Source organism: Globicephala melas, chromosome 9 (assembly GCF_963455315.2).
Source record: "Globicephala melas chromosome 9, mGloMel1.2, whole genome shotgun sequence".
Lineage (NCBI taxonomy): Eukaryota > Metazoa > Chordata > Mammalia > Artiodactyla > Delphinidae > Globicephala > Globicephala melas.
Window position 1 is genome coordinate 87,666,303 of NC_083322.1, and position 12,691 is coordinate 87,678,993.

General features: G+C 44.7%; 1 protein-coding gene across 8 annotated transcripts in view; it reads right to left on the reverse strand.

Moving 5' to 3' along the window:
• ATXN7L1 (ataxin 7 like 1) overlaps nt 1–12,691 on the reverse strand; it is a 242,090-nt gene that overhangs the window by 10,912 nt on the left and 218,487 nt on the right. For 5 of the 8 annotated variants that reach the window (XM_030834347.2, XM_030834346.2, XM_060304799.1 and 2 more), the window contains 3 exons: nt 6,100–6,295; nt 2,516–2,637; nt 551–856 (listed from right to left, as the gene is read on the reverse strand). In XM_030834347.2, coding sequence (XP_030690207.1) covers nt 551–856; nt 2,516–2,637; nt 6,100–6,295 — 624 coding nt within the window. The remainder of the gene's footprint in view (nt 1–550; nt 857–2,515; nt 2,638–6,099; nt 6,296–12,691) is intronic. The other 3 variants (XM_030834356.2, XM_030834355.2, XM_060304801.1) reach the window with 1 other exon arrangement.

Below are 12,691 nucleotides of genomic sequence, written 5' to 3' on the forward strand. Positions count from 1 at the left end.
TGGGCGGAGGTTTGGCAGTGCCTTGTAATAAAAAGTTATTTACAAATACCAGATGGCTCATTTAGAGAGGATCCCCATCGATGACCTTAACTGGGATCTACTCTGAGTGTCCCGATTTGTTATTTTCTTTTATTTGTACACATTCAGGTTTCAGCTTGTGCTGACCGGCAGAGCTGAAGTCCTCAGTGTGCCCGGGCTGACACTCAGCACTGGGGTGGGTGCTCTTTTTCTGCATACTCTCTACCTCTTTCCTTCCTCTCCCCACTCATCCTTAATGGCCAGCAGAGTCAGGAGGGGAGAAGGGGTAGGGGAGCAGCAGGGAGAGGGGCATGTGGCAGTTCACTGTCTCCGGGGACCCCTTCCCCCCACGCTAGACAGTTAATGTGCTCTTCCAGGTGCCAAATGGCAGCGGATTTCAGCTTGGCGGGCTGTGTCCCAGCTGAAGCTTTGCACGCTGGCCTAGGGAAGTCCCATACAAAAGCCCACAGATGCGAATAAATTACAGTGCCCATCCTCCCCTGACAGCTGGCATGGAGATCCAGATGCTGACCTGGCTGAAAGAGAATACTGTGTTGGCGTCTCCTGATGCAGAGTTAAATGCTTGTTAAAGAAAAAAGAGTCTTGGCCGTTCCTTTTCTTCCTAATGTCTTCCACGCCCCCATCGGCTGCCATCCCTCCAGGTTCGGGCCCGTCGGGGCCTGGGGTTTGGGCAGTGAGGTTGAGAGGGCAGCGGGGTGCTACGCTCTCCAGAGTTGACACCCAGGCAGCCCCAATGTTGCTCAGTGACAGCAGATTGGTTAGACAAGTCCTGAAAAGGGGGGAGGGACCTGATGCCCTGTGGCTCGGGTTTCTGTGCCTGAGGAGGAAAGGAATATGGACTTGAGCTGACAGGACACCAGGCAGCGAAATACAGATCAACACATTCCTTCCACGTGCCCGGGATTTATACTTCCACAACACAGGAGAGCACAGAGCTGCAGAGTCACCGGCGCTGGCTGCTGTGCTGGGGGACCCGCGCAGAGGGATAAGTCACCAAACACCGAGAACACAGTAACCCCGCACGCACCCCATCGGGTGCTGCTTAGAAAGGACACAGGTAGATATCGGGGTGCCTTTGAGACACACTGGGCAGTCACTTAAGGGAGAAGAAATGACAAGCTTCTCTTGTGGCCCTTTCCTACTTCACAGGAAGTGTCAATGTGTCGTCCTAAGTCCGCTATGAGCGCTTACTGCAGGCACCGTGGGGCTTACTTCTAGAAGTTCTGGAAGCTCTTTGGGCATCGTGGTGAATAGGCGCTGGGATGCCATCATTGCCTGGGAGAGGGGAGCTTTTGAATTCTGTTCCCATCCTACCCTATTTCTCAGGAATGCCTTCCTGGCCTTTCCTGGGCTTCACTGGGCAGGGTGAGGGGCTTAGTGTTGGCTCTCCTGGACCATCTGGGCTTAGAGCTGAGGAATCCATGATTCTGTGGATTATGAGATCTCAAAAGCTCACCTTTGCAGGACTGGGGGCTGGAGGTAGCCAGGGCGTTGGCCTGGCATTACCAAGTGGCCGGAATGGCAGCTCCTTACGTGCTATGGTTTGAGAGGGTCTAGCCCCGTCTTCCTGTACAACAGCATTTCCCTAAGTCAAGAAGGCTTTTCCCCTTTTCATGAATCTATTAAAATGCAAATACATCGAGAGGTGTTGGAGAATAAAAGGACCATAGAGAAATGGGACATAAGCTGGGTTTAGGGTAGAGAGAAGTATGCATAGAGGTGAGGAGAGAGTCCTATAGGGAGGTGGGAAGGGCCAAAGACAAGCTTAACCAACTTGGCAACATGGCCCCTGATCTGCCCTGTTGGTTGCGGTACATACTTTTGCACAGGACATTAAACAATTACAAGTTGGTCCATAACCGTTAGGAAATGTTTAGTATTGACACTGTAGCATTAACATTACAAACTGAAGCATATTCTTAATATCCTTAGATGGTCTTAGTCATAGCAAAAAGGCCCTTTAACACTGTTAAATAAACGAGGTCTTATCTAATCCCTTTTCATTTAGTTTAGAAGATTACCAACACAAAAGGGATCTCCAAAGAAGACAAAGCATACCACACATTGTCTCTGAAAAATATAGGCAACCAAGAAGAGGGGCTGACATTTAAGAATTAATCACGAACCCTGATTTCAGAATCATTTTGTTCAATAAAAAACCAACTAGTGGGCTTCCCTGGTGGCGCAGTGGTTGAGAGTCCACCTGCCGATGCAGGGGACGCGGGTTCGTGCCCCGGTCCGGGAGGATCCCACATGCCGCGGAGCGGCTGGGCCCGTGAGCCATGGCCCTGAGCCTGCGCGTCCAGAGGCTGTGCTCCGCAACGGGCGAGGCCACAACAGTGAGAGGCCCGCGTACCGCAAAAAACCAACCAACCAACCAAACAAAAACCAACTAGTGACATTCATTTAGAAAGCTGGGGTTCAGATAGTTGTGGAGCAGCTCAGATCTCATATTGCACAAAAACCGCTCACTTACTTCCACATCTGTGAATTCAAGTGTTTTTCTACCATGGAGTTTAGTGCGAATCGAAAACGGTCCCATCTTCTATCAAACACATAGTACCCTCGGCCCATGAGGCGACTCCCAAATGAGCAAAACTGCGAGGGGGAAAACAAAAACGATTTTAATTTTGATTACAGGTTAATAAGCTAATATAAGCTCTACACAGAAAAATAACATTTGCATAAAAACACACAGGGGTACAGTTTTCCTCAAAATAAAGAAGCAAAATAGTACCGAAGCCAAAAATATTTCTGTGGTGCTTCAGTTTGAGCTCCTAGATTTTCTGCAGAACCTCACAGGATGACTCAACAATAGTGACATTCGGTCTTCTGTAGCATTGAGGGCTACCTTCTCTATACCTGGAATTGAGCCAGCATTTTAGGTTGAAAAACCAAACCAAACCAAACCCACACCAACAGCAACCAGTAGCCGGGTAGTGTGTCAGCACCACGGGCTTGTCACAGCTGTCATCTTCTCAAGGAAGACGGTGGTTCTCTGCTTCCCATCACGGTAATGGAAACGGCTGGTCCTGAGCTTCTCCTGCCAGTGGGTCATACCGTTCCTACCTGTTGTCAGCGGAGCCGGCTCCCTCCCAGCTGGGCTGAACTCCCTCCTCTCCTGGTGCTGCCTCATCTCCTCTCCCATCGGCGCGTCCAGGCTGCCCTGGGACACATCACTGCCTCTGCGCCCACGCTTCTGCTGCCCCCTCGGCCTGCCCGTCTCCTCCCCTCTTCTCTTGGCCAAGTGCAATTCTCCCCTCCCTCAGGGCCCTAATTAAGACTCTCCTTTCCAGCGACCTTTATCTGACTCACGCTGCCGCTCTGAACTCCCACAGACACCTACACATACTTCATTACTTTCCCACCTGGGAATCGCTAGGTGGCTGTATTACATTATATTGCATGCTTCTGTGCCTGTCTTGATGATTATAAACGTATAAAGGTCAGGGACCCCATTCTCTTCTCAATATGAGAAGAGATTTAGGCTAAAGGATGGATTACAGAGATAAGGTCCTACAAAGTGTTCAGAACGAACTATCACACTTAAAACACGGGGCTGAAATATGAGCAGTTAGATGTTTGATAAACGTCATTTAATGATGATGTTAGGACAACCAGGCCAGCAGACAGACAGGTAAGAAGCGGCTTCTGAGGAGGTGACATTTGCCTGGTCAGAGCTCAAGCGAGTCTGCAAATATGACTCTATAACTCAACTGCGTTTTTCCCCCTCCCCCAGGCCTCTCCCAGCAGCTCCCTGGCCTCCATCCCAGACACAGTGCTGGGTTGGCACTCATTCCACAAATCCTTCCTGGAACCAGCCTTTGGAACAGTTCTTAGGAGGAAACGCAAGACCTTCCCTTTGTTTTGTTTCTGCTTATGTTTGGGGTGGGGTTACCCTAAAATCTTGCCTCCCATCAAATCTGGTACTCCTGATGAAAAATTCTTTTCCGCACATTAAGGGCTTACTGGCCAAGTACTAAAACGTACAAAGGGAGTTCTCCCACGTGGAAGCCGGTCCCCAGCAGCATGTGGGAGCCGGTCCAGGTCCAGACATCTTTTCTTCTTTCATCTCCTTGCTAAAGACACCCTGAACAAGTGTTCATTACAAAAATTGATTTAATGTATCAGTTGGCCGTGAGAGAAAGGACAAAGCAAAGAAACGAATCCATGGCCTTTCCATTTAAATCAGCAAAACATGAAGGGCACACAAATCTGCCAGGCTCTGAGCTGAGCTAAGCCACTGTAGCCTGGCAGCTTGTCATTTGGACAAAGATCTTGATGTGCTCCAGAGTCTGGCCTTCTGGTAGACAGCCCTGTCTCCCTTTCAGACTTGGAAGCTGGAGGCCTCTTACTGTCTGTGCTACCTATGTCTCTAATTCAACACACATGCAACGCTCAGTGCCCCAGAGGCTCCTGTCCTTGGTCGCCTATGATGCCCCAGGTAGGGCTGTAGATCCTCGCTGCACTGGCCACTATGGCAGACCCTACTGGTTGCCAAGTTCATCAACTGCTACCCGCCCCCAACCCCCCCCCCCCCCAGCTCTCCCTGCCTTTTCCTTGCTAACAGAACCACACAGTGAGCAGGGAAGGTAGGTCTCTTCCCAGAACTCTGGGATGAAATCACGGCAGGTTTCATTCTGTGCTACTACAATCCTATCCTTCTCTGCCACTGATTGGTATAGGGCTGGGCACATGACCTACTTCTGGTTGATGGAAGGGAAGGTCTGCTGGGGGTGCTCATAGGAAGATTTTTCTTCCCTAAGAAATGACATAAGATAGCATCTTAGAAGCAGACTCCCTTTCTGTTTGTCCCTTTCCCCGCTTTGTAGAGTGCTACTGGGTGAGGATGTGATATTGGAGCTCGAGCTGACACATCCAGACTGTGCGTGAAAGGCAAAGAGGGTTACAGAGATTCTCCCTCAGCAGCAGGACATTGAGGAGATGCTGAACCAAGCCTGGGAACTCTCACCTCTAGACTCCTTGTTATATGAGACAAGTAAATGACCGAAGTGCACACACTGTATGAGTTGTTTTCTATTACTGGCCGTCAGAAGCATTCCTGACTGCCCCTATTTTTGTACTAGCCAAGAGGCAAAGTCTCAGGCTGTTGGTGAAGTACAGGTCACCGTCCTCCCCAGAAACAGGAAGTGAATTTGGCCTTCATTCATCACGCTGATAGAAGGGAGGAGGGACTCACTCTATCGTGATGCACGGTTGATTTCACCTACACAGTTCATGCCATCTTGGGACAGTCAAAGCCAATCTTGCAGGGCTGAAGCTGGGAACAGAGCAAACCGGCTGTGGGGTCCAACGTTCCCAGCCTCCCTGAATTCGACTCTGTGATGGAAGCACCAGGCAGTCCCTTCTTAAGTGCTCGTAGGGCAAACACAAACAAGCCTCCAGCTCATGCCTCCTTATACCACCCACCTCGATTTCCATGACCTTCTGAATTGTTAAAGTGGATTCTTTCAAGGAACTGGGAAGAAACTGACCTTTTCGTTAATCAACAATCACGCGGACATGAAATGCTTCCTTCTTTCCTGCACACACACACACACACACACACACACACACACACACACACACACTCAGTTCTGGTGCCATATCGTCACACCTACTAATAACAATAAAACTCAGAACCAACAGGGGAGCAAACCAGCCAGGACTGGCACCTGGAACACTGCTCAGAGACAGTTTCCAAGGCAGGTGAGCTAGACTAACTCTTGAAATCAGAGGCTCCCCGTGGACGGGCAAGGCAGGAAGGTCAGTTCCCCGTGCTCTTCTATAAACACCGTTTCCCAAGCATTATCGCTTCCAGGTGGACCACAAATACTCAGATGTTTAAAGGATTAAAATCAGCTGGGAGCCCTTACCTTTCCTTCTGTGATTTTCAGAGGGGATTTCTAAGGTAATCATTCAACCTCAGGGGAAGCCCTTTCGTAAAACACTGTCCCGGAGGCCTCTCCTTAGGAAAGATGCCATTGTAGGACACAGTCACCTAAATACTGCAAAGCACGGGGGGAAACAACGCCTGGATGGAAACAGAAGAAGGCCTACCGCAAGAGGTCTGGGGTGGTGGGTGGAGAAATGACAGTCTAATAACTTCTCGGATTCGTCGGCTCCGTCCATCTCCCCTTCATCACTTGACAGTCGGCTGGCGAGGTCACCTCCAACTGGGGGTAGAGGGGGTTCCGGAGTGTAGCCACTGTGATTTGAAGATGTACTGCTGCTTATGCTATTTGCAGATGATGGTCTAAGGGCAAGAGAGAGCAAACAGAATCAACTTTTCCGAGGGAACAAGATCCACCCAGTTTCATGGAGCTCGGAAGGCAGACCAGTCAGCCTTCCAGATACATTAAGGAAGGCGAATCAATGGCAAATCTGCACAAGGGGAAAATTCAGGCTGAGAGGGTGAGCAGCGACCAGCTCTCTACAGGTTGGAGCTGAGGCTCTACCCTGCTTGAATTTGGGCATCAGGGACAACTCCAACAGTGTAAGAGGAACAGAAACTACAAAAGTAGAAGCCAATGTGACAAAGAGTTAATTTAACTTAAAACTAATCTTCTAGAATTCACTTACAACTATTCATTCATTTGCATGTAAGTAATTTGTACTTGCCCTGCAGTTGCTTCTCTTTGAAAGTGGACCTGATGGGAAGATCAACCAGATAAATAAGTTCAAATCAATCAACAAAATATCAGTGATGACAAAAGACAGCCCTACACACACAGCTACTAAACGATGGCTTTATGAAATTGTTACCATACCGACATGAAAAAATGGTTTGTCCCAGCCACGGGGCCACAAGTTCCTTTCCCCACAGCCAAGCCTGTTTCTTAATATATCAAACCACATGCAGTTTAATTGTGTCTTCTGAGGATGATTGTTTCCGTTTAATTTTTGACAAGCCTCTAGACCCACAGGCTGGCATGACTGACTCAACAGTAGGCGTTGAAGAAATATGCTTCTCAATGAAGGAATGAATGAATTCTATGCGTATAAACAATCCACCAGATCTCATCTCAATTATGGCTAAGCTTATAGAAAAGCAGCATCAGTCACAGTAAGACGTGGCACTAATGCTTCCTGAGCAGCAAAGAGCAAAACGAAACATACCCCTCAGGAGAAGAGTTAGAAGAACGGTCAAAGCTAGTTGTTAGTTGTTTTTACTGCTCTCCACTTTCATGAGGTGATTGACCAGGGAGAAAGATTGGGTGAAAAAGAAGATTTGGAGAAAAAAAAATCAGGATCTTAAAAAAATAATAATAAATAAATAAACAAAAAGGTTTTCTGTGTTCTGCTTTGAAAGCTGCCCCTTCAAGTAACACCAAGCAGCTTTTACTCATGCATCTCCCTTCTCCCTCATTTTCACCCTGGATTCTTTGTTGTTTTGAAATCTTTCTAGGTGTCAGATTCCTGAGTTCAAACCAGATCCCCAAAGCAGAGTCGTGTAAAAACAAAGCCACAAAGGTAGAAACAACCCCAATGTCCATCAACAGATGAATGGATAAACAAGACAGCTCTACAAACAGATACTAGACTATGGCTTTATGAAATTGTTACCATACCATATATCCACACAATGGAATATTAAGTCTTAAAAAGAAAGGAAATTCTGGACTTCCCTGGTGGTGCAGTGGTTAAGAATCCACCTGCCAATGCAGGGGACAAGGGTTCAATCCCTGGTCCGGGAAGATCCCATATGCCACAGAGCAACTAAGCCCATGCGCCACAATTACTGAGCCTGCACTCTAGAGCCCATGAGCCACAACTACTGAGCCCACAAGCCACAACTACTGAAGCCCGTGCGCCTAAAGCCCATGCTCCACAACAAGAGAAGCCACTGCAATGAGAAGCCCGCGCACCGCAATGAAGAGTAGCCCCCACTTGCTGCAACTAGAGAAAGCCCGCGCGCAGCAACAAAGACCCAACACAGCCAAAAATAAGTAAATAAATAAATGTTCATTTAAAAAAAACAAAGAAAAGAAAGGAAATTCTGACATCTGCTACAACATGGATGAACCTTGGGGGCATGATGCTAAGTGAACTAAGCCCGTCACAAAGGACAATTACTGTATGACACCGCTTGTACGAGGTACCTAGAGTAGTCAAATTCACAGGGACAAAAAGTAGAACAGTGGTCACGAGGCGCTGGGAACAGGGAGTTAGTATTTAATGGTACAGAGCTCCAGTACTGGATGATGAAAAAGTTCTGGAAACGGCTGGTGGTGATGGTTGCACCACAACATGAATGTACTTAATGCCACTAAACTGTACACTTAGAAATTAAAATAGTAAATTTCATGTATGCATACAATGCTACAAATAAAAAAACCCCATAAAACGCCACAAACAAGGCAACAGGTAGTTTTCCCGTGTAATTATACCAACTCTGTTGGTATGATAATTTATTATTGACTATCACTTTCCAACCTTATGAAAACAAAGATGCCATTCATTCTACATGTTAAAAGTCTATAGTCCGGAAAACACAACTCCCAGGTGCATTCCCTACTCTCCTGTGTCAGAAGGGACAACAGCACTGTTGCCTGTTTACAGCTGAAGACCCAAACGGTAAACCAATTTTGATAACATCAAAACATATAAAGAAAGAAAACAGCATTCGTAAACCTGCCACTCAAGATCAAGTGTTACTTCCATTTTGATTTGTATCCTTCCAGACCTCTTTACTGTGCGAACAGGCACATGCATTTTTTTAAAACATCTTTATTGGAGTATAATTGCTTTACAATGGTGTGTTAGTTTCTGTTTATAACAAAGTGAATCAGCTATACATATACATATATCCCCATATCTCCTCCCTCTTACATCTCCCTCCCTCCCACCCTCCCTATCCCACCCCTCTAGGTGGTCACAAAGCACCGAGCTGATCTCCCTGTGCTATGCGGCTGCTTCCCACCAGCTATCTATTTTACATTTAGTAGCGTAAGAACTGGATCACATTGTACATACTATTATGCTTTTTTTTTTTAACTTAGTGATGTTGCAGAAATCTTTCCATGTATAGAAATCTATCATCATTTTAATATTCCCCAGTATAGTATTCCATAGTATGGACATATTGTAACTTATTTAACTACTCTATTGATGGACATTTAAGTTGTTCCCATACTTTCTGGTAGACTCTTTTTGAAGCTTTCCCCACCATATTAGGACCTCCCTATACTGCGGGAGATAAAAGCCGGATTTTGTTGTGTGATACTAGTATCATAGTTATAAAGGAGAAGACCTTTACTTTCCAAAGATGCATTTGAAAATTGAGGGTGAAATGCCAAGATATCTGCAATTTACTTCAAAACAGATCAAAAAATGTAGATGGGGCTTCCCTGGTGGCACAGTGGTTAAGAATCCACCTGCCAATGCAGGGGACACGGGTTCGAGCCCTGGTCCAGGAAGATCCCACATGCCGCAGAGCAACTAAGCCTGTGTGCCCCAACTACTGAGCCTGTGCTCTAGAGCCTGCGTGCCACAACTACTGAAGCCCGTGCGCCTAGAGCCCGTGCTCTGCAACAAGAGAAGCCACCACAATGAGAAGCCCGCGCACCACAACAAAGAGTAGCCCCCGCTCGCTGCAACTAGAGAGAGCACGTGTGCAGCAACGAAAACCCAATGCAGCCAAAAATAAAAAAAATAAATAAATTTATAAAAAACGAAAAAGAATGTAGATGAAGTCAACACAGTGGCAAAATATTAAAACTGTTAAAACTAGGTATGCAGGTGTTCATTATACTATTCTATTTTTCTGTACATGGGGAAATTTTCATAACAAAAAGAAAGAAAAATAAAAGAAAGTGAGCTAGGAGTACAGGTATGTGCAAGAAAGTGGCTGAAGAATTTACTGTTAAATGGGGCAGAGGGATTGAACACATTTATCTCCTCTGTCCCAAAATATTAAAATCATAGTAAAGGGATAAAAAAGGCATTAGCTCTGAAAAACAAAGAGATCAACAGAACTGTGGTGATCATCATGGTGATGACATCCTAGTCTCCATTTAACCCCTTAAGTAATAATGGGAATCTCATTCATCTCGTTAATGATTGGTTTGGCAAAGTGCATGAGAAATAAAAGAAAATGTATTTTTTTTTTGCGATGGGGGGGGGTGGCTTTTGCAAAGATTTTTCTCACTTTTAAAAAGAGACACAAGGAGGGAATTCCCTGGCAGTCCAGTCATTAACACTCCTCACCTTCACTGCAGGGGCCTGGGGTCAATCCTTGGTCAGGGAACTAAGATCCCGCAAGACGCACAGTGTGGCCAAAAAATTTTTAAAAATTAAAAAATAATGGGCAAAGGACCTTACTGTATAGCATAAGGAATATCAATATCCTGTGATAAACCATAATGAAAAAGAATATGAAAAAAATGTATATATATGTATAACTGAGTCACTTTGCTGTTATTAACACAACATTGTAATTCAACTATACTTCAATAAAAAATAAATTTAGGGACTTCCCTTGTGGCACAGTGGTTAAGAATCTGCCTGCCAGTGCTGGGGACATGGGTTCGATCCCTGGTCCGGGAAGATCCCACATGCCGTGAAGCAAGTAAGCCCGTGTGCCACAACTACTGAGTCTGCACGCCTAGAGCCTGTGCTCCACAACAAGAGAAGCCACTGCAATGAGAAGCCCATGCACTTCAGTGAAGAGTAGCCCTTGCTCTCTGCAACTAGAGAAAGCCTGTGGCCATCAACGAAGACCCAACACAGCCATAAATAAATAAATTTATTAAAAAAAATTTTTTTTTAAATGAGCAAAGAACTTGAATAGACATTTCTCAGAAAAGATATATAAATGGTACCTGCAATCACATGAAAAGATGTTCAACATCATCAGTCATTAGGGAAATGCAAATCAAAATCACAATGAGTTACCACTTCACACCCACTAGGACAGCTATTAAAAAAAAAAAAAAGAGACACAAGGAAAAGGTGGTCTCCACCTTCATCTGCACCTTTTTCCTCTGGAAGTGCTGTAGCCATCTAGCTAATGACGTTGAAGATGAAGCCAAAAGATCTATGAGGGTGGAATAAAAGAAAGCCACAGAAGGAGAGCCAGAAAGAAATCATAAAGATCAGATCAGAAATAAATGAAAAAGAAATGAAGGAAACTATAGCAAAAATCAATAAAACTAAAAGCTGGTTCTTTGAGAAGATAAACAAAATTGATAAACCATTAGCCAGACTCATCAAGAAAAAAAGGGAGAAGACTCAAATCAATAAATATAGAAATCAAAAAGAAGTAACAACTGACACTGCAGAAATACAAAGGATCATGAGAGATTACTACAAGCAACCATATGCCAATAAAATGGACAACCTGGAAGAAATGGATAAATTCTTAGAAATGCACAACCTTCCGAGACTGAACCAGAAAGAAATAGAAAATATGAACAGACCAATCACAAGCAAAGAAATTGAAACTGTGATTAAAAATCTTCCAACAAACAAAAGCCCAAGGCCAGATGGCTTCACAGGCAAATTCTATCAAACATTTAGAGAAGAGCTAACACCTCTCTTTCTCAAACTCTTCCAAAATATAGCAGAGGGAGGAACACTCCCAAACTCATTCTATGAGGCCACCATCACCCTCATACCAAACCAGACAAAGATGTCACAAAGAAAGAAAACTACAGGCCAGTATCACTGATGAACATTGATGCAAAAATCCTCAACAAAATACTGGCAAACAGAATCCAACAGCACATTAAAAGGATCATACAACATGATCAAGTGGGGTTTATCCCAGGAATGCAAGGATTCTTCAATATATGCAAATCAATCAATGTGATACACCATATTAACAAACTGAAGGAGAAAAACCATATGATCATCTCAATAGATGCAGAGAAAGCTTTCGACAAAATTCAACACCCATTTATGATAAAAACCCTCCAGAAAGTAGACAGAGAGGGAACTTACCTCAACATAATAAAGGCCACATATGACAAACCCACTGCCAACATCATCCTCAATGGTGAAAAACTGAAACCATTTCCACCAAGATCAGGAACAAGACAAGGTTGCCCACTCTCACCACTATTAGTCAACATAGTTTTGGAAGTTTTAGCCACAGCAATCAGAGAAGAAAAAGAAATAAAAGGAATCCAAATCGGAAAAAGAGAAGTAAAGCTGTCACTGTTTGCAGATGGCATGATACTATACATAGAGAATCCTAAAGATGCTACCAGAAAACTACTAGAGCTAATCAATGAATTTGGTAAAGTAGCAGGATACAAAATTAATGCACAGAAATCTCTTGCATTCCTGTACACTAATGATGAAAACTCTGAAAGTGAAATTAAGAAAACACTCCCATTTACCATTGCAACAAAAAGAATAAAATATCTAGGAATAAACGTACCTAAGGAGAAAAAAGACCTGTATGCAGCAAATTATAAGACACTGATGAAAGAAATTAAAGATCACACCAACACATGGAGAGATATACCATGTTCTTGGATTGGAAGAATCAACATTGTGAAAATGACTCTACTACCCAAAGCAATCTACAGATTCAGTGCAATCCCTATCAAGCTACCACTAGCATTTTTCACAGAACTAGAACAAAAAAATCTCACAATTTGTATGGAAACATAAAAGACACCGAATAGCCAAAGCAATCTTGAGA